Source organism: Orycteropus afer, unplaced genomic scaffold, assembly GCF_000298275.1.
Source record: "Orycteropus afer afer isolate SDZICR_OR568_19922 unplaced genomic scaffold, OryAfe1.0 scaffold00244, whole genome shotgun sequence".
NCBI classification, from domain to species: Eukaryota; Metazoa; Chordata; class Mammalia; order Tubulidentata; family Orycteropodidae; genus Orycteropus; species Orycteropus afer.
The window spans coordinates 1,068,253-1,089,345 of NW_006921831.1; the positions used below are offsets into that span (position 1 = coordinate 1,068,253).

General features: G+C 58.1%; 1 protein-coding gene across 1 annotated transcript; it reads left to right on the forward strand.

Moving 5' to 3' along the window:
- The first annotated feature begins 1,955 nt into the window (after nucleotides 1-1,955).
- CTTN (cortactin) lies at nucleotides 1,956-20,526 on the forward strand. The gene is made up of 11 exons (XM_007949325.2): nucleotides 1,956-2,066; nucleotides 2,193-2,266; nucleotides 6,718-6,847; nucleotides 10,961-11,071; nucleotides 12,704-12,758; nucleotides 13,708-13,818; nucleotides 16,022-16,132; nucleotides 16,637-16,747; nucleotides 17,694-17,804; nucleotides 19,380-19,435; nucleotides 20,371-20,526. Exons 1-11 carry the CDS (start codon nucleotides 1,980-1,982, stop codon nucleotides 20,524-20,526), a joined length of 1,113 nt encoding a protein of 370 aa, XP_007947516.1. The 5' UTR covers nucleotides 1,956-1,979.
- The last annotated feature ends 567 nt before the right edge of the window (nucleotides 20,527-21,093 follow it).

The following is a 21,093-nucleotide window of genomic DNA, read 5'->3' on the forward strand; positions in this document are numbered from 1 at the left end:
ACCCGTGTTCTGTTGACTATGCAAAGGCATTCAGGTATGTGTGGGTCATAACAAATTATGGATAACGCTGCAAAGAATGGGAATTCCAGAGCATTTAATTGTCCTCATGAGGAACCTGTACATAAACCAAGAGGCTGTTGTTTGAACAGAACAAGGAGACACTGCATGGTTTAAAATCAGGAAGGGTGTGTGTCAGGACTATATCCTTTCCCCACACTTACTCAGTCTGTATGCTGAGCAAATAATCCAACAAGCTGGACTGTGTGAAGAAGAATGTGGCATCAGGATTGGGGGAAGAATCATTAATAACCTGTAATATGCAGATGACACGAACTTGCCCACTGAGAGGAAAGAAGACTTGAAGCCCTTACTGATGAAGATGGAAGGCTACAGTCTGCAGTATGGATTACACCTCAACAAAAACGAAAATCCTCACAACTGGACCAATAAGCAACATCACGGTAAATGGAGAACAGATTAAAGTTGTCAAAAATTTCATTTTACTTGGATCCACAATGACACTTGTGGAAGTAGCAGTTAAGAAATCAAACGACATATCACACTGGGCAAGTCTGCTGCAAAAAGACCTCTTTGAAGTGTTAAAAAGCAGCGATGTCTTTCTGAAGACTAGGGTGCCCCTGACCCCAGCCATGGTATTGTCAGTCGCCTCATAGGCATGTGAAAGCTGGGCAGTGAAGGAGGAGGACCGAAGAAGAGTTGATGCCTTTGAGCTGTGCTGCCGGGAAGAACGCTGAGCGTGCCGTGGGGGCCAGAGGAGTGAACACGTCTGTCGGGCAGGAAGCGCAGCCGGAATGCTCCTTACAAGCAAGCATGGCCACAACTCATCTCTCGTCCACTGGACACGTTATCACGAGAGTCCAGTCTTGGAGAAGGACATGCTGCTTGACAAAGTAGAGGGTCAGTGAGAAAGAGGAAGGCCCGCCACGAGGTGGATGGACCAGTGGCTGCGACGATGGGCTCCAGCTGGCAACGATTGTGAGGCCGGCGCAGGGCCAGGCGGGGTTTTGTTCTCTTGTACATGGGTTCGCTGTGAGTCAGAAGCAACAGCACTTAACCGTCCTGAACTTGGACTCGAGACCCCGCAGAGCTGCAGGGGGTGAGTCTATGTAGGAGATTCTCAAGCTCGCTGGGGCTTTTACCCGCCCTTAGTTCAGGCCACAGAAACCCCAGTGCAGCTTCTGTGGTGGCTCCGGGCCCCCGAGGTGGCGCATTGACCCCTCTCGATTTGGCACCTGAGCAGAGCTTCCTGTTGGGGACTTAAGTAAGCTGCCACCTGCCCCCTGGCCTCTGAGCATGTTAGTGCTTCTCGAGGAGGTGAGTCGGTTGTTCCTGGAGTATGGGACGGTCCCCACGTGGCGGGACAGAGACAGAGAGTCAGTCACCTTGTCGGTAGGAGCAGCAGCGTCATTGTCTCAGACGGAGCCTGACTGTCTTACACAGGTGACTACGGGAGAAGAAGGTGCAGGGTGGCCCCTACAGGGATGGCAGGCACTGTGTGGCCTGTGTGTCCCCCAGGCCGATGGTACAGCAGCCTGCTAATCAGTTACTTGAGGCACTTTCTGGTGGGGCCCGGGGAGAGGAACAGGTTCTGTGTCTGTGAAGTCACTGAAAGCCAGCCGGTGCTTCGCTTACGGTCTGGGAAGCAGTGCTGTTGGAGGAGTCGGCAGAACGAGACGTGTCCTGTGATGTAGCGGCCACCTGCTCAGCTGTCTGTCCGTCTGTTGTCGAGAGCACCCTCGGCAGCAGACGCCAGCGGTGTTCTGATGCCACTCGACGGCGTGGCAGCACCGTGGTAGTGTGCAGTGTTGCTCCTCACGTTGTCGCTCAGGCACGGGGAAGACGAAGGACGGGGGGCCCCGTAGCTCCCCGCCCTGCCATGTTCTCACAGGGGGACCTACTTTGCCTCTGAAAGTGCCCTTCTTCCCAAGGTCCCCGTAACCTCAGTGCTACTCTTGCAGATGTGGAAAGCTTCTGCGGGCCACGCCGTGTCCATCACCCAGGACGATGGGGGTGCCGATGACTGGGAAACAGACCCCGACTTCGTGGTACGCGCCTCCAGTCTCCACTGGTTCTGTTTTCCTTAAAGGGAACTCTGCTTGGTGGGGTGCTGACGGGTGGCCTGGTTTCCTGTGCAGCACGGGAGGTCTCTCCTTACTTCTTTTTCTTTTCAGAATGACGTAAGTGAGAAAGAGCAGAGATGGGGCGCCAAGACGGTGCAGGGCTCCGGACACCAGGAGCACATCGAGTAAGAGGCTGTGTTGGTGCTTCCGGGGGACGTGCTGGCTGGAAATGCTGGTGCTGGCACGTGGGGACGTCACCTCCCTGATTGGCCCGTGTGGACCTTTGTGTTAGAGGTGCTTCTGATTGTGTTGTTGACCTGATAACATAATAGGTAATATTAGACGTGGTGTATGTATGTGTATATCTGTGTGTTTATACCCACATTGTCAAAGTCAGTTCCGATTCATAGTGACCCCATGTGACAGGTAGGTAGGTGAGAGAGAGAGAGAGAGAGAGAGAGAGAGAGTGTGTGTGTGTGTGTGTGTGTACACACATACTGTTGTTGGGTTCTGTCAAGTTGGTTCCAACCCATAGTGACCCAATGTGACAGAGTGGAACTGCCCCGTTGGGTCTCCTAGGCTGTTGTCTCATTGGGAGCAGACTGCTACATCTTTTTTTGTAGAGCTGCTGGGTGAGTTTGAACCACCAACCCTTCAGTTGACAGCTAAGCACTTAAGTGTTGTGCCACCAGAGCACCTGTATGCATATACATGTACGTATATGTGTATGGGCACACATGTAACACATTTGTACAGACGTGCACACACATTGCACGTACTCCTTCAGTTACCAGTTGTTCTGGTTCCCTAGTGCCGCTCTGACAAGAATATACCACCAATGGGAGGCCTTAACAAACAGGAGTTTATTCTTACAATGTGGAGGCTTTAAGTCCAAGTCCAAAGTGCCAGGTTCTAGGGGCTGGGTATAAGCCCCTCAACCTTGGGGTCCAGCTCTGCCTCCTGCTCCTGGCCCACTGAAGCTAGAGGCTTTTCTTCACTCAGACAGCTGCTGGCTGCTGAGGCTGACAAGCAAAAAGGCACAGTCCCATGTTACCAGACCACACGGCAGGCCATTAATTCAAGTCTGTTCATTCAAGTCCATTCAAAGTCCCAAGGCCGGCAGAGCATGGCAGGCTGGTGAACAACGACTTGGCTACATGCAGGGTTCAAGCCATAAGCTAGAGACTATCCCCAAGGCTTTTCCTTATGTACAGGAAGCAGACCACATACCCAAAGCAGCTACTCAGCTGCTTGTGGTAGATCCCACCATGGAGTTGATTGCCAGTGTTGTCATGGGGAGTAACTACTACCAGCTGCCCAGCCACTCAGCCAGGCCCAGCCAAGTTGACACACAGCCTTAACCACCACAGTTCCACCCCCTGTCAGCTTGGCACCTATACAGGTCTCCCCACTGGGTGGCTCCAGTCCCCTAGTTCCTCTAAGTGGCGACCTCATCCTCTTGGCCTGGTGGGCCCGTTCCTCTCCCTCTTGGGCATGGCAGCCCTGCCCCCTCTCTCTTGGGCAGCGGCTATGGCTCCATCCCACTGGCTCACATGAACGAGCAGCCCCACACTCCAGAACCAAGGTGGTGAAGGCCTGGCTCTGAAACCTAGGGGGCTGTGGTCGTTCCACCCCCAAAGGCCACGGTCCTACCCTTGAGGCTGAGGGAGCTCTGCTTCCGTTTCCTTGGTCTCTGCTTCTGCCGATCAATGCCAAAGGCAACCCACTCCGTGGAAAAACCCTGGCCAAAAAGCACCCGGCTTTTTTTGCTCCGTGGGTCAGCCAACCTGCTACTCCATTTCATGCTGATCTTTTCTACCAAGTAAGGCCTGAAGGCAACCCACTCCGCCAGGAAGCCGCCTAACCCAAGGCATCCAGCTTCTCCTCCGTGGGCTGGTGAGGCTGTCGCTGTCGCATTCCGGTCTCTGGGCTCTGCTCCTACTGTCTCTCATGCCGGTCTCTTGCCGTCTGTCCTGCCATATGCTGGGGTTTCTCTGCCAGGGTCTCGGGTCAAGGACGCACTCCATTCCTGTTTCCACATTTTAGGTATCTGTCAGAGCAGCACCCCAGTCTCTCAGTACCAAAGTCAGGCCCAGCCTAGTTGACACACAAACATAACCACCACACCAGTGTAGTTCACTTTATGTGTCTATGTGTGACGTAGGTGTAGACATAGAAATATACATACATATATAAATAGTCCCTCAGTTCTCATTGTAGTTAATCCTATGTGTGTGACGTGTGTATGCATACAAATACATACACTTACATAAATACTCCCTCAGTTCCCAGTGTAGTTAATTTTATGTGTGTGTGTGACCTGTGTTCACAGAAATACACGTACATGTATAAATACTCCCTCAGTTCACAGTGCAGTTAATTTTATGTGTCTGTGTGTGATGTGTGTGGGACGTGTGTATAGATACAAATACACATACATAAATAGTCCCTCAGTTCCCAGTGTAGTTAATTTTATGTATCTGTATGACGTGTGTGTGATGTGTGTATACATACAAATATACGTACATGCATAAATACTCGCTCAATTCCCAGTGTAGTTAATTTTGTGAGTGTATGTGTGATGTGTGTGTGATGTGTGTATATGCATACAAATACATGTACGTGTATAAATTGTCCTTCAGTTCCCATTGTAGTTGATTTTATGTGTATGTACATGATGTGTGTGTATACGTACAAATACACATACGTACATAAATGCTCCTCCTTCAGTTCCCATTGTGGTCCATTTTGCATGCATGTATGTTTATAGCACGTATGTAATGCATGTACATACACACATATATACCTACTCCTTGGGTTCCCATTGCAATCTGTTTTATATGTGTGGGTGTGTGTGATATACATGGAATGTATGTGTACACACATCCATAGACACATATACTCCCTTGATTTCCCATGCAGTCTGTTTTTTTAGTATGTGTATGATACGTGTGACATGTGTACACACATCTGTAAATACACATACTCACTCAATTGCCTGTGTAGTCTGTTTTTATATGTATGTGTGTGGCATATGTGTAATGTATGTGTACACACATCCGTAGACACACATACTCCCTTGGTTTCCTGTCCAGTCCATTCTTATACACGTGTATGACGTGTAACGTGTGTGCACATGCATACATACACATATCTGCACACTCCCTCAGTTTCCCAGTGCAGCCCACTTTTGCATATGTGGGTATGTGTATGACATGTATGTAACGTGTGTTTACACGCATACACACCCCTCACTCTCGGTTCCCATCGCGGTTCACTTTTGCATGTGTCCTGGAATGACTGCTCCCGGTGCCGAGCTTTTCCGGCCAGGGCAGTTGGTGCAGCTCTCCTTTCTGCAACGGCAAGGGTTTGAGCGTGAGCCGCCGTCCGGAGGTGACTGCACTGCAGGGTTGAGTAGTTGGTTCTGGAGTGAGCCATGTCCTCGTTGCTGACGTGGGCACCTTCAGTCACTGCCTCGTAGGTGTATTCCTCGTCAGGTGGGGGAGTTCCTGCTGTTTTCAGTGGCTCAGACAGTTAGTGTAGGCTCCACTGGGGTCAATCTGTGCCCACACCCCCGACTGAAGGCATCGCTGTGACCAGGGCCTCTGCTTCGGTGGTGTGGGCAGTTCGTCTTACTGTGAAGCGTAAATGTCTTTGCAGTACAGTGAGTTGCTTGGGGCTGGAAAAGCATCAGTAAAACATCCAAACGAGGGCTGAATGTGCACTGTGGGACTTGAAACGCCAGTGTGTGTCCTTCGTGTGTAGGCCCCACCCTTACACAGCAGCAGCTGGAGAAGTGAGAGCCGGCGAGGGAGCCTGAGCGGTCCTCGGTGGGGCACCATGGGGTCAGCTGACTCCCGGACAGGGTGGCCTCTGTTCCTCCTCTCGTCTCCTCTGTTTCTGGAGGTTTCCATGCCCACGGGGGATGCGGGTTAGAGAACAGACAGAGGGTCAGGGCTGATGGGAACTCAGGGCGTGTGGGGGATACAGATGTTCAGGAGGTCCTGGGGTCTCCAGGCTTTTAGGAGTAGTAATCGTCTTTCCCTTGTTCCTAAAACCTCTGTTGTGTCCACACTTGGGGTCGTAGTATCCATGTTGAAAGTATGGGCTGGGTCGTTTAGTGCCTCCGTGTCCCCTGGGTGGTGGAGGGCCCTGCCGGCGAGGCTGGCAGACTCTTCGAGAAGGCGTGCGGCATCTGGGCCACAGCTCGTGTTCTGTTCAGTCTCCCCTGTATTTCAGAGACAAACAGCTTATAGATCATAAACACCCTGTCTCCATGTACAAGCCTGAATGCCTCAAGCGGAAGCAGGCTATCTCAAGGGCACGGGGCATGGGGCTCTGGGTGCCCTTGGTGTCTGAGCTGAGGGGCCCCCTGACCTGCCCTGGGCAGCCCCCGGATGACGGTTTGCACTCCAGTGGGAAGCTGAGCAGCTGTCCTGCCCACATCTGATGGTGGCTGTTTGGGGGAGGGTGCTACCCCTCCACGTGGCTCAGCACCACTGGTGGGGGGCTGGCAGAGCACGCAGGCGGGCATCAGGCTGGCAGACGCGCAGCCCTGGCTGACGGCTGCAGCTCCCGCAGCCTGCCCTTGCATAGGGCACGGCTGCTGGTGACCGTCTTCTCTCTCCCCTTCAAGTATCCACAAGCTGAGGGAGAACGTCTCCCAGGAGCACCAGATCCTCAAGGAGAAGGAACGGGAAACAGGACCCAAGGCCTCCCACGGCTACGGAGGGAAGTTCGGCCTGGAGCAGGATAGAATGGACAAGGTGAGGGTGGCGGTCCACGCGCCAGTGTCGGGGGGCGTGGCCGTGCAGATGGGATGCCCAGGAGTCACCCTGTGTTCCTGTGGGTTCAAAGTTCAGGGTCAGTTTTCTGGGGTCACCTTGGCCAGAGGTCGCCCTCTGTCAGTTCGGCTTTGTCTGGAAGCACTCCCCTGGGGGGACGCTGGTACACTCCCCCGGCCAAGGCTGGAGGGAGGCCGAGGTGGAGATGGGCCCCGGGTCCGCTTCGTGCTCAGGACAGGTCCTCGTCATCGCTGCGCGTGGTGGAGCAGGTTCCTGCAGCCTCGTCCTGTTGTCACGTGAACATCCAGAGGTCTAGCTGGAGTCCTCCCGCGTGCATTGACCTCTGAGTGTGGCCTGGCAGGCTCCGGGGGTCAGCCCCGACAGGCGGGGGCCTCGCTCTCAGAAAGCCCGTGGCCGGCCATGTGCCAGAACTTCCCAGGAGACACCCCACTGCCGATGCGTCTGCGCACAGGGGGTCCCCGTTAGTGTAGGAGACGGGTGCGGGCCACGCAGATGGGCCTGCATCCCCTGGGGCAGTACTGCTGGCGCCTCTCTGCACGGGGTCCCCGATCGTGTAGCTCCTGGAAAGGAGACGAGTAGGTGGGGTATCTCTGTGTTTGCTGCAGACGTGCCCTTAGGGGAGCAGGCCCAGTTCTGAGTTGTGTGCTGTCTCACTCCAGCAGACATGCCTTGGTTCTGTTTACCAGTAAACACCCAGCTGGTGTTGGGATCTGGTCTGTAATTCACACCCTTCCCCTCCTGTGGGTCAGGTGAAGAGCTGGACAGAGATGGCACCCCCATGGTGCTCTAGCGCAGTGGGGCGGGGTGGGCCTGCTGGGTTGCTTGCCCCACAGCCAGCCAGCCAGGAAGTGGGGTGGGGTCAGGTGGGCCTGTGTGGACGCCCACACCACCTCCACCCAGCCGGCAGTGGGGCTGCTGGAAGGGGACACGGACAGTTTGTGGTGTCACCGTGTCCCTGCCCCAGAGGTCCCGGCCACTAGTTGGGAAGGTGGTTGGAATGGTTGCTGTGAGATTCTGAACAGTTGCTGTAGCATTCGGGGAGCAAGCAGCAGACAGAAGCCAGGGTCAGGAAGCAACCCCTCCCCGACTGCCCCCTCCCTGGGTTTGTGGGGAGTTGGAACAGAAAGACGGCATGTAAAAGCCGCGCCCTGGACTCGGGTGGGAAGCACCGCACGTCGGGGAACAGGGTTCGTGTGTCTTGCGGCCTCGCACTGTCCTTTGTTGCCGGACCTGCCTTCAGCCTCCGGCTCCCTCAGGGGTGCTGTGGGGCCTCCCGGAGGGGCCTGCCTTCTCGCCACCTGCCTGAGCCGTGGCTGCTCTCACACTGTAGCTGCGGCTCCCACCGGGCTCCCCACACCGCCCCAGCCCCCCACACTGCCCCGCCCCGGCCCCGCACACCGCCCCGCCCCGGCCCCGCACACCGCACTGCCCCTGGTTTGTGACGGTGGTGCACTGGTCAAGCGCTCGTCTGCTGAGAGGTCGGGGTCCCACTCAGCAGCTACGTGGGAGAGAAGCCCGGTGATCTGTTCCCAGAGAGATTAACGTCATAGAAAACGCCGCAGGGCGGTTCTAACGCCCAGTCGCGGCGCGTCACTGAGTCAGAGTCGCCTTGACAGCCCCTGACAAGCACCACCCCGTCCAGGTCTGGGCTTGCTGAGCCCCCGCCTCATGTGTGGCCTGGTGCAGCCCAGGGAGTACCTGGGGACAGCACCCCCAGGCGATGCCTTGGCGGGGCCCACAGCCTGGAGCAGGACCCTTGTCTCTGCAGCTGGGGGGGCCGCCTCGTTCCCCTCAACCAGGCAGCCCAGCGATGCAGCTGCTCGGGCCTCCCTACCCTCCACCCCACCACTGCCCACCGACACGCAGCAGGAGGAAGAAGCCCTCTGCTCCCACGAGCGTGACCAGACCGGTCTGGATCAGAAATAACCAAGGTTCTGAACTCGAAGGAAGTGCTTCATGTTACGTGTGGCTTTTTTCCAGAGACTGAAGAACTCTTGAGATCATTGTGTCTCGCAGGAACCCTGGTGGTGCGGTGGTTGAGTGCGTGGCTGGCGCTTCTAGCCCAGCAGGCGGTTTGATGGGAGGGAGGCCTGGCCTCTTCTGTAAAGATGGCGGCCTGGGGGTCTCTGCAGGACAGGTCTGTTTTGTCACAGCTCCAGTCCCTACGAGCTGCAGTGGATTTGACGGCTCACAGCAAACTGTTACCAGTCGGGTACGTGATGGAGACTTCCAGAATGAAGCAGAGGGGGGGCAAGCACATATTTGCACGTGGAGCACAGGCCGGGGTGAGGCAGGGGCCGTGGGGTCCTGTGGGCATTGCCCACTGAGCCAGAGCCTTCGTCGGGGTGCGGCAGGGGCCGTGGGGTCACGTGGAGGCTGCTCACTGAGCCTTGGCCTTCGTCGGGGTGAGTCAGGAGCCCTGGGTTCCCGTGGACACTGCCGAGTGAGCCACAGCCTTCACTGGGGTGCGGCAGGGGCCGTGGGGTCACGTGGAGGCTGCTCACTGAGCCTTGGCCTTCGTTGGGGTGAGCCAGGAGCCGTGGGGCCCCGTGGACGCGGCCATGTGAGCACTCGCCGTTTGTTGGGGTGAGGTGGCGTGGTCACGCGCTCCTCGGGCTCCTTCACAGCCGTGGGCTGCCAGCGGCGCTTGTTCTTCGAAGCCCCCCAACAGCGCCCTGCGCCCCATCCCTCCCGCCGATGCTCAGTGCCGTGTGTGGTCAGAGGCGGTTTTTGGAATGACGCTCCTCCGAGCAGACCTGCCCAGCTGTCTGTGGCGCCAGATTCCAGGGCTTTTTGCCCTCCCTGGGCCCCAGGGGGCGGGAGGGACTCTCTGGGGGCTGCATCAGTCTGCTGCCAGGTGCTCCTGGCTGTGCTCTGGGCAGGAACCCCCCACTGAGACCACAGAGCCCGGGTGTAACGCACATGAGCAGCGGCAGCCAATGTCAAGACCAAGGTGGGAGAAGAGGCCGAGGCCACTGTGAGCGCTGGGCCGTGGAGGTGTTGGCTCCGCCTCCTGCTGGTGCTCGAGAACTGGGCTGCTGCTCTGTTTACAAACCCCGTAGTTGCCTGACTTTCTGAAAACATACCCAGAAGTTGGCCTCAGGGTACGAGGCAGCTATGGCCAGGCCTTCCCGGTGGGGTGAGTTGCCAGAGAACAGGCAGTCTGACGCCCTGGCGGGGTCCCATGGTCCTTGCCGGGCCCCTAAACTTGCTCTTGCACTCCGCCGAAGGGCCCATGGAGGCCCAGGCCTCGCTCGGCCTGCGGGTGGAGTGCGGGTGGGGCCGCGCAGAGCCCGGGGTGCTCGGGGCGGGGCGTGCTGCAGGTGCTGTGGCCCACAGGGTCTCTGTCAGCAACTCGGCTCTGGTTGGGCAGGAGAGAAGTCCACACTGGATGTACGTGAAGGGGGTGCCTGAGACCTTGCTCACCAACCTGGGGGGCAGTTGGGCCTTGGGCTGCACCTCTGCAGTGGGAAGCCCTGGGTTCGTCTCTTGCTTTGCCCCTTGGGACACATGTGACCTGTGGTGTCAACGGAGGTGGTGGTGCTGCTAGAGGGAGCCAGGGGTCAGGACCTGGCTCCGGTCCTGGGTGGTGTGTGCTCGAAGACGCCGAGTGCACGTCTGTGCTGGAACACGGGTGTGCGTGTCTGTTTCAGCGTGTCAGGAGAGTGGCTTTGCCCTGCTGCTTGGGTCCTGAAGTAACAATAACCATCTTGCCCCAGACCTTCACGTGAGCTGATCTTACCAACAGTGTGGCAGGAAGCAGGGGTCGTGCTCTGCGGACATGGGGCCTTTGCTGTGTGGACGTGGGGGGGCCGTGCTCTGTGGATGCGGGGGGGCCGTGCTGTGTGGATGTGGGGGCCGTATGGGCCTTTCTTCACTTCAGCCCTTGGGCATCGGGAGCCCAGGGTTCAGGTTCACTGAGGGCTGAGGGCCCGGCACTGTGATGTCTACCCCATCAAGGAGTGTGCAGTACGCTGCCCTGGAGCTGGGGGGGAGGGGCTCCCTTCAGCGCCGCGTGGGGGAGAAGGGGCCACACAGCTGGGGGTCTAACACCTGGCTCGAACCCTCTTGCAGTCGGCCGTTGGCCACGAGTACCAGTCGAAGCTTTCCCAGCACTGCTCGCAGGTCGACGCGGTCCGGGGCTTTGGAGGCAAATTTGGCGTGCAGGTGGACAGAGTGGACCAGGTGAGTGGCACGTCCTCGGGGACCAGGGCAGGGGGTGCCGCCCCCAGAGCGACGTGTGTGTCTCGCACGGACAGGCCCCTGGGAGAAGCGTGGCGGCTCCGTGACGGTGGGTGGGGCACAGGGCTGGACGGAAGGGTTCGGGGCTCCCCTCCTGAGAGCTGACATCATGGGTCGGGTGAAGGGGCGAGGAAGCCCTGGTGGCGCAGTGGTTGAGCTCTTGGCTGCCGACTGAGAGGTCGGCAGTTCACACCCCCCAGCCGCTCTGCGGGAGGAAGACCCTCTGGGGCAGTTCACTGTTCTCTAGCGGTGCCTTGGGTCGGAATCGACTTCACGGCTCTGGGTTTGAAGAAGCGAGAACCGAGGGTTGGACGGCTCTCTCTCTGTGCCTGCTGCGCACGGCCCTGTCGTGCACTCTGCTCGCCGGACGGCCCAGTGGTCACACTTGCCGGAGTGGTCTCTGGTCAGGCAGTCTTCTCTTACTTCTGAGAAGGTGCTGGCATGTGCCGTGTTCCCTCCATTTCCCCCACGTGTGTGTTGTGACTCGTCCTGCTCACACCCAGGGAGGTGGCTACCACACAGGTCTGCTCCACACCACAGGTCGGTGTCCAGGTGCCGTCTGCCTGCTCTCGATGCTGTGGCTCACGGCCTCATCTCTGCTGTCTTGTCTGGTTGCGGTGGTTAAGAGTCAGACAGACCTGGGCCCTCATTCTGGCGGGGCTGCTTTCCAGCCTGTGTCCTGGCTTACCTGTCTGTAGACGGGGTGATCAGAAGACCCCCTAAACCAGACAGTGTGTGGTGGGATGCCCAGCCGGGACCTGGCCTGGTCGTGGGTTGTAGGAGCCACAGCCCTTGTTACTGGTATTAACATCATTCTTAGGGCAGCTGATTTGGCAGGCGGGTAGGCACGGGGAGTCGCTCGTACGGTGCTGTGTGACTGCAGTAACCCACTGAGCTCACTTTACAGCCCCAGCATGCTGAGGGCATGGGTCTGGGGAGGACAGGCCGCCGCAGTTGTCTTGTGGCCTGCCCTTGGGAGGACAGGTGGCTGTGGCTGTCACGTGGCCCGTATAGCACACTGGGGCGCGGGTCTGGGCGGGATGGGACACCACGTGACTGTCACGTGGCCCGTGTAGCACACTGGGGCGCGGGTCTGGGCGGGACGGGACACCACGTGACTGTCACGTGGCCCGTGTAGCACACTGGGGCGCGGGTCTGGGCGGGACGGGACACCACGTGACTGTCACGTGGCCTGTGTAGCACACTGGGGCGTGGGTCTGGGCGGGACGGGACACCACGTGACTGTCACGTGGCCCGTGTAGCACACTGGGGCACGGGTCTGGGTGGGGCGGGACGGGACACCACGTGACTGTCACGTGGCCTGTGTAGCACACTGGGGCGCGAGTCTGGGCAGGATGGGACACCATGTGGCCTGTGCAGTACATGGCTTTGTGTTACAGTCTGACGTGTGAGTTCACAACCATCCTGAGTCAGTGATTTGACCTGCCTTTGTCTTAGGAAATCAGAGGTCAAAAATACTGTGGTTTATTTTTTAAATTTTCCTATGTTTTGTGAAATCACGTAATGGGTCTGGCAGCTTTAAAGATGCATGATTGTGTCTTTTTTCCCTTGCAGTCTGCTGTGGGCTTTGAATACCAGGGCAAAACTGAGAAGCACGTCTCCCAGAAAGGTAAGCTGGGGAGAACGGTGCCAGAGCCTGGACGCCGCCGGACGCTGCCTGTGCTCCGGGCGAGGCGGGCTGTCTGCAGGAGCACCGCCCCTCTGCCGCCTTCTGGTTCTCTCTCTCAGGCTGTGGTCGGACGAGGTGTGCCGTCCCCGTCCCCGTTAGCAGGATGCCTCTGTGGGGGCAGCGGACACCTCCCCTTCCTGTAAACAGCCCGCCAGGAGAAGTTCTCTCTCTGATGTTGCTGGCAAAACACTGACATCCCCTCCAGCCAGGAGCCAGAGTGTGGGGTGGGGTGGTAACACGCACGGGCGGAGCTGAGCAGCACGCCGGCGTGTCTTCATCGGTGTGGTGGTTGTTCGTTTGGTCATCTCAGCTGTAAAGCCTTTTTAAAAACAGGCCTGCCACCTCCCCAAAGCACTCTGTCTTCTCGGGTTGTCAGGTTCTACCTCCTGTGTCACGTGGTGCTCTGGGAGGGCGCCCTGTACGTGAGCACTTTAGGTATGTGTCCAGTTGGCGTTCACACGTAGTGTTTTCTCTGTGCAGCTTTCTCTGTACTCTATGGGAACAGTTATTTTTAAAGTAGGGTTGTGGCTTGCATTCTCCCAACACGAAAGAGCTGCCCTTTAACCATCAAGTGGGACAAAAAGTCCAGGAGGCACATGTTAGGGGAGAAGAGGCCTGGAAGTCTGTCCCCGTAGAGACTGACAGCCTTGGGAACCCTGTGGGCAGATGAGCTCTGTCCCACAGGGTGCCCGTGAGCTGGAATCATCCTGACAGCACACAGCAACAGCAGGCGCACGTCAGACACACGTCAGACACGCCCGGTGCCCTGTGTGTGGCAGTGGGTCTGGACCTCTGTGACTTGTAACCCCAAGTGTCTTGCTGACTTTGAAGCAGCCACAGTCTGGTTCACCATTGGGCTGACGCACCGACTCCTGCCCTGTCTTCCTAGACTACTCGAGTGGCTTTGGCGGCAAGTACGGTGTGCAGGCGGACCGCGTGGACAAGAGCGCAGTGGGCTTCGATTACCAGGGCAAGACGGAGAAGCACGAGTCGCAGAGAGGTGCGCTGTATCCCGCGCGCTTTCCCGCCTCTGACAGCGGGGCGGGGAGACGTCCCACGGGGGCCTCCTTCCTCCCTGCCCTCTCTCCCCAGAGAGGAGCGTGGGTGTGCCTCTCCCATCATTTCTCTGGCGTGTACGTCAGAAACACCTGTGAGGGGACACAAATCGAGTTACGCTGCAGGCGGAGGTAGCGAAAAAGCGTCTGGCCACGCCTTCCCGGCCACCGTAGGTCACGGCCTTGTGGTGGTGGCTGCTCAGTCCCCCGTTGTAGGGGCCGATATCTGTCGGACCATCCCCTTCTGCACGCAGAGACTGCGGTACATGTCATGTTGTATGTTAGAAATCTGCTGTGGGAACGTTCAACATCAGTGATTACTCAGAAGAATAAATTCTGCAAAGAAACTTGCTGGGTCAGAGGCTATCGCTGACCGGACCAGGTGCTCTTGGCTGACTGAGCCCTCACGGCCCCTCGTGTCAGTGTAGAGCCGCGGCCCATGGGCTCTTCAGCAGGGATACTGTAGGTGTGTGCGCTGCGATGAGCCACACTTAGGACCGTCTGTCGTTTCGTACATCCTGTTAGCAGCACGCGCTGCATAGGCGTCGGCACGCTGGATCGCTGATGTCATCCTTCTCCTGTTCAGACCATATTTGGAAAGATGATGATGAAAGGCAGTAGGAAGAATCATCAGTAGTGTTGCTGTTGTTACGTGCTGTCGAGTCGACCCTGACTCATAGCACCCCTCCTTGGGTTTCCAAGGCAGTGACACTACAGAAGTGGATTGCCCAATCTTCCTTCCGAGGAGTGGCTGGTGGGTTTGAACTGCCAGCCTTCTGATTAGCAGTCAAGTCCCTTAGGCACTACGCCACCAGAGCTCCTCAATCATCAACTGTAAGATAATACAAAGGCAATACAGAAACTAAAACAAAGGTGGTAGTTGACTTACATTAGAACCAGCTTACAAGGGTCATTAGGGTGTAACCCCATTGTAAGTTGAGGCCCACCTGTAGACCCCCAGGCCTCCTGAGGTGCCTCTGGGTGGATTGAGCCGTCAGCCTCTGGTTAGCAGAGGACTGCGCTAGCTGTTTCCACTGCTGTGAAGGCTCAGACTGTGCTGGGCACAGTGTCCTGAGGAGGGCTCCCTTTCCGGGGAGGGAGGCCGCTTTCTCAGGGAGGAGCGTGTTGTGCAGGTTGTCCTACAGATCAGCACACCGTGGCCGGGCAGCAGCTGCCGGTCCTCTGCTCCTGTTTGCCCGGCCCACACTTGAACGTTTTAAAATGATTGCCAGCACTTAAAAAGCAGAGAGTGAGAAGCAAGAAGTCCAGCCTTGCTTGTGAGGAAGAACCGCAGGACACTGCGGACACCCAGCCTGCACTCCTTGGGGGTGATGTGGGCCAGCCTGGGACTGGGTGGCAGCGCTGGTGTCTTGGGGTCTTTGCCCTCCTGCTCCTGCCCACCTGCCTGGCCCCCGTGAGCTCCCTTCTCAGCCGCGATGGCTTCGATTCTGGCTTCTCTGTCTGTACTGGGAGCAAAACATCACTTTGCATAGTGTCCAGCTGTTAACCGGGACATCCTGTTAGATCCTGTCCAGGGTGTCACGGACTCGCTTCTGGTGGCATCCGCGAAGGTCAGCCTCCTGGGCGGTCTGCACACAGCCCCTGGGGTCCGGGGGCCACGGTTAGGCCCCTCGAGGCCCCAGGCTCTGTCTTGAGGTGCTGGTTTCTGTGTCCTCTTGTTTTAACACGTCCTTGACGCACTGGTGTGAGAGTGACGTTCACAGCTCCCTCGCTTTGAGGAGAGGCGTGTTTTTCTGAAGCTAGTCCAGAGTTTGCTGTTTCTGTGACAGCCCGCCCAGCACACCTCTGCTTCCACAGTCTGTGAGGCCGAGGTGCCCGTCTCCCTGACTCTCAGCCTGGGCCTGAGGAGACGGTTATTCCCTGCTGGGTTTCGGGGTGGTGGGATGGGGAGTTGCAGTTCTTCCCCTGTCCGCTGTGGGTCCTGCCGTCCCAATTTATAGGGTCGCGTGTTCAGTGGGACCTTGTTTCCCGTATCACCCAAGACACCTTATGGTGAACCTGGAAGTGTTTGTGGTAGTTTCGTTCTTTTAAACTAAGTGTGGAAAGTGGTTACTGAGAGCCTTGTGAGAGCCACAGCATGTCGTTGGCTTTGTTGGTGGTATGTGAACAGTGCTTTCCTTTTTTCAGATTACTCCAGAGGTTTTGGTGGCAAATATGGGATTGACAAGGACAAAGTGGATAAAAGTGCCGTTGGCTTCGAGTATCAAGGCAAGACGGAGAAGCACGAGTCCCAGAAAGGTATGCTCGACTTGATCTTTCCTCCATCCAGGGCCTGGTGTTAGCCCAGATGGACGAGGGGAGACGCCTCTCCTGAATGAAACACTCTCCTTGAAAGCAGCCGTACGAGAAAACAACCTAAAGCCGTTAAATTAAAAGAATCAAATCCTTACACTTTTGGGGCCCTGGGACCCCCCCTCCCCAAGCCTCGCCTGTCATGCTGGCACGGTGTCCCAGTCACATCTGTGCGGGTGGGCCGTGCTTCCTGCACGCACTGTTGAAGGCACACGTGTCCCTGCTTCTGATGCGGGCCCCGCCCTGTCCACCTGCCTGCTGCTGCTGTTGCGGACAGCAGACTGTGGGTGTCTTCTGGTAACTCCCCGAGGAGGCGCTTCCGGGGCGTCACCAGAAGCTTTATCCAAGGTCAGGAAGGGTGGGGTAGTCACTGGGGTGTCTGACAGCCTGGCAAACAGGCCCCTTGCCCCTGGTTGCCCGTTAACAGACTGGCTTCTGTCACACACGCAGACTACGTGAAAGGCTTTGGAGGAAAGTTTGGCGTCCAGACAGACAGACAAGACAAGTGTGCCCTTGGCTGGGACCACCAGGAGAAAGTGCAGCTGCACGAGTCCCAGAAAGGTAGCGGCCTCCACACCTGCCTAGCGCCCTCTCCACAGGCGCCTGTCTGCCCCACTCCTTCCGGGAGCGGTGCCCGTGCTGTGTGCGCACTGTGTGTGTGCACTGTGTGCTGTGTGCTGTGCGTGTGCGCTGTGTGTGTGCGCTGTGTGTGTGTGCGCTGTGTGTGCGCTGTGTTTCGCAGCAGCCTTGCTCCCTCAGCTCTGTGTGTGGGGCCCTGTGCCTCGCGGGTCCATCCAGTGTAGTGAGGCCCTTACCCTCCACTCGGAGGAGCCGCCGGCGGATGGGGAGCTGTTTCCGACACCGTAGGGACGCGTGCTTGAGAAGCCGCCGGCATCACTGGCAGCGTTGCTGGGAATGCCGTTTTCCGTTCGTGGGTGGTGGCCCACGCGGCACTGTTCCGGCTCGGAGTCCCATGCCGGCAGAGTGCTCCTTTCTGCCTGGAAGTGGTTTGTGATCAGATAGGAACCCCATCCTTGGACAAGGGAGAGCGAGAGGAGGGAGGACCTAATTTTAGTGTCAAGCTGACTCAAGCCAAAGGTCTGGTGCTGCCATCATTTCAGACAGAGAAGCAGAAGTGGGGACAGTTGGAGCTGCTGCGTGACAGTTGTCCCTGTGTGTTTGCAGTGCCTGTCAGGTGTCACCTTACACACACACACACACGCATGAGTGTGCGTGTCTTCTCTCGCCTGTGGTGTGGGTAGGGCCCTCATTGCCAACTTCAACGCCTGGAGTTGCCTTCCTGAACTAGTTCAAGTCCAGCTTGTAACCTGTTTTGGGGTCAGGTCTGCTCCTTGCTGGCCGGCCTGTGACTGTGGAAGGCCCTGTGCTGGGCGGCCTTCTGCTTCATGAAGCAATGTGCCTGCTGAAGGCGGGTGCTCAGACACTTGTAACCGGACTGTGTTTCCTCCCTCGGTCGCCCTCGCCGCTGGCACCTGCCGCTCTCCAGACTATAAGACGGGTTTCGGAGGCAGATTTGGTGTTCAGTCCGAGAGGCAGGACTCCTCCGCTGTGGGGTTTGATTACAAGGAGAAGCTGGCCAAGCACGGGTCCCAGCAAGGCACGGTCGCACGCCAGCCTCCCGCCGCAGCACGGCCGCCCGTGGCAGACTTCAGAGCACAGTCTTCGTGTCACCCGCAGTCAGGCCTGGTGTCCAGTGGGGACATGCCCCCACTTCCGTGCTAAAGCAGCTGAGCTCTCAGTCTCTGCCACTCACAGTGTTGACCCCCCAGGCTCCGCACCTGGTGAAAAGGGTGCAGCGGCAGCCCGTGGCTCCCTGACCCTGAGCCGGGTCCGGGGGGCATTGCTTTGGTTCCTTAGGAGCGTCCAGCACGAACTGGTCTCGTGCTGACCACCTCGGGGCACCAGCCGGTCTCCTGACTGCCACCACCACGGGTGGTTGAGCGGCGTCACCGCCTCCATGTGCAGAGCAAGGCGTGACCAGACCAGTGACCTTTAGGCCAGAGGCTGGGGCAGCAAGGGGGCGGCAGGCACGTTCAGTGTGGTTGCCCTGTGTCTGTCTCGTGGCCTTTTTCAGCCGGAGGCAGGAAGCGTTCTGTTTTGTTTTTAATGACGCTTTCTTCACCTACGGCCAAAACAGTGTATACGCAAAGCTCAGAAGTATGTTTTCACGTGCACACGCTGGGGGTCACGTGCACACACTGGCAGTGGGAGGGCCAGGTGCCTCAGTTCTCAGAGCTGATACCTGATTACTGTTGTGTCCGAACTGGGTCATTAAACCTGGACACACGACTAGGAAGACAGTCATGCCCTGGCTGCACTGGCCCAGGGCCCAGGGAGGCTTCTCAGCCCCGGGTGCTGGTGGGTAGGAAGCCCCGCGGCTCAGTGGTTAGGTGTTTGGCTGGTAACCAAAAGGTCGGTGATTCAAACCCACCCACTGCTCTGTGGGAGAAAAGACCCAGTGACCTGTTCCCATGGAGGGTACCACCAAGGAAATGCTCTGGGGCAGCTCTGGCCTGCCTCGTGGTTTCACTGAGTTGGAATCACTTCACACCCGACAATAAGCAGTCCTAGTAGACACACCTCACGGTGCCGAGGGTGGACAGGGGAACGTGCCTGGGCGTGCCTGCACGCTGTGTGGAGGGACCGTTGGGCTGACTTGGCCATGACCCTGCACGGCGGTGTGACTTCCACGCGGGCCTGTGTTGCTGCAGCGTCTGTGTTTGGCTGGTAGTGTTTCCACATGGCACGCGTTCTGTTCTAAAAAACTCAGAGACAGCTACGGTGGCACGGCCGCTGGGTGCACGGTAGAGCAGAGTGTGAACAGCGGGGGCGCAGAGCACCTGCTGGGTGTGGAAGACTGTGCTGTTGAAGTGTGTGTCGCACACTCCTGGCCTGTGGCCCCTCTCCTGCTTGACTGCGCCCTGTCGCCTTCCCTGCCCCCCGGGAACTGTGGGGAGCATGCATTGCCCGTCTCCCGCCGCTCCCTGCCCGTGCGCTGAGCCCCAGCTTAGAACCCAAGCCTGCCTCGTGATGGGAGCCGGCCGGGCGGCCTCTCCTCCCCCTCTGTCCTGCTGGCGCCTCCCCGGGGCTGTGCTGCGTCTGTTGCATGTCTCTGCTGTCGGGGCCCAGCTTGGCCTTGGCCTCACTCGGTGTTCTGTTGTGCCCCTCTCAGACTATTCCAAAGGATTCGGTGGGAAGTACGGGGTGCAGAAGGACCGCATGGACAAGGTGAGCGTTCAGACCCAGGCTCCTGCTCTCTGCTAACCGCTGGCAGCTGGTTGCCATGGTGTTGTCTCTGCCGCACGGTGACCCCTGTGTGTCAGGTTTGGGCTGAGGGGTGGGAAAGGCCCCCTGAGGAGTGAGGGCTTACCTCAGCTCTGAAGGGTGGCGAGGAGTTCCCTGGAAAGATGGGGTCTGGAGGCTACAGAGCCCAGACGCCTCAGGTATCCAGGCCTAGGGGCAGGAGCCCTGAAGCTGAAAGAAGCCGGTCCCACTGCAGAGTGGCCGGGGTGTGGGGCTGGGCAGGTCTTGGGGAGCGGAGGGCAGGGCCGCTGGTGGGCCAAGCTTGGGCAGGCGAGGGTGGGGCTGCTGGGTGGGCTTTGTTAGGGGAGAAGTGGAAGCCGAGGGGGCTAAGCAGGGGGTGCCTTGGAGAGGTTTGCATCAGGGTCTTCCTCCCTTCGGCTCATGGCGTGGCTCCCTGGAGGTGGAAGGCAGGCTTGGGCCTCAGATAGGATGCTGGGGAGCGTGGGGAGGACAGAGAGGTGTGGCTTTGAGTCAGGACCTAGTTTGACTCCACATGGATGTCCCATCGGTTGGCCAGCACGGGTCTCCTGCGAAATAAGGTGTCATCATGCTTGGTGGTCAGGGCCGGCAGGGCCAGGGAGCGTGGAGAGCGGAAGGCTCCTGGGGTGGGTGGGGAGGGTCCCTGGGGAGCGTGCGATGCATCTGTGACTGGGCAGCTGCAGGTCTGTGTTGTCGTCCTGACACTGACTTGTGTGACCACTAGCCTGAGTGTGATGGACCATGTTGTTCTGCCTGGTTACCGTGCAGCATGCAGAGGTGGGCGGGCACTGGGTCAGTGCAGACCTGGGGGGGCTGTCCCCGCATGTCTCGGGGGGAGGATTGGAGAAGCTACTTTGCTGATGATCCTTCCCGACTCGTAGAACGCGTCAACCTTTGAAGACATTGCCAAGGTGTCCTCCGCTTACCAGAAGACGGTCCCTATTGAAGCCGGTAAGTCCCAGCAGACCCGGGGTCACCGGCTGCTTCCCCAGGAGAAGGCTGAGGAAAATGAGGGCTTGCGGTGGGGCGGGGGCTGAGTGCGGGCTGGGGGTCAGCACCGAGCGTTCTCAGGAGCGAGTCTCGTGGCCCTTTTGGCGAAAGATCCTGCTTGTTCAGATCTGGCCACGGTGCGACCCTCGGGGTCTGCATTGGGCTGTTGCCCCAAGCCAGGCTGGAGTAATTGCCAAGTCCACGAGCCCCCACCTCCCCGCTGGGCGGCTGTGGGACGCACTTCCATGGGGACTGCTGCCGCAGACTGCTGGCCTGCCTGCCATCCCTGACACCCTCAGCTGTGGTCCAGGGGACGCTAGGACATTTGTACGTGGGGAAAGTGCATGCCCACCCCTTCTCCCCTTCATCGTCCCTGCAGTGACGGCTGCCGTGTCAGATGTGCCTCTAGCTTGGCGTCTGGTTTAGAAACATGGACACAGTCATGGGATCACCACTGGCTTTTGTTGGATCGATTTTTTAAAAGCTCGTGATTTGGGTGAAAGTTCACAGAGAAAATTCCGTTTCCACACAGGAGTTCACATGCATTTTGTCTCATGACATTGAGTGCCGTCCCCACAGAGGAACAGCTCTCCCCCACTTCCTCCCTGTGGCCC

Excerpts from the sequence above, each read along its gene's own strand:
- CTTN (XM_007949325.2), top strand. The coding sequence starts at position 1,980 with ATGTGGAAAGCTTCTGCGGGCCACGCCGTGTCCATCACCCAGGACGAT. Across the intron at positions 2,267-6,717 it reads GGACACCAGGAGCACATCGA|TATCCACAAGCTGAGGGAGA; the intron begins GTAAGAGGCTGT and ends CTCCCCTTCAAG. Across the intron at positions 12,759-13,707 it reads GAAGCACGTCTCCCAGAAAG|ACTACTCGAGTGGCTTTGGC; the intron begins GTAAGCTGGGGA and ends CTGTCTTCCTAG.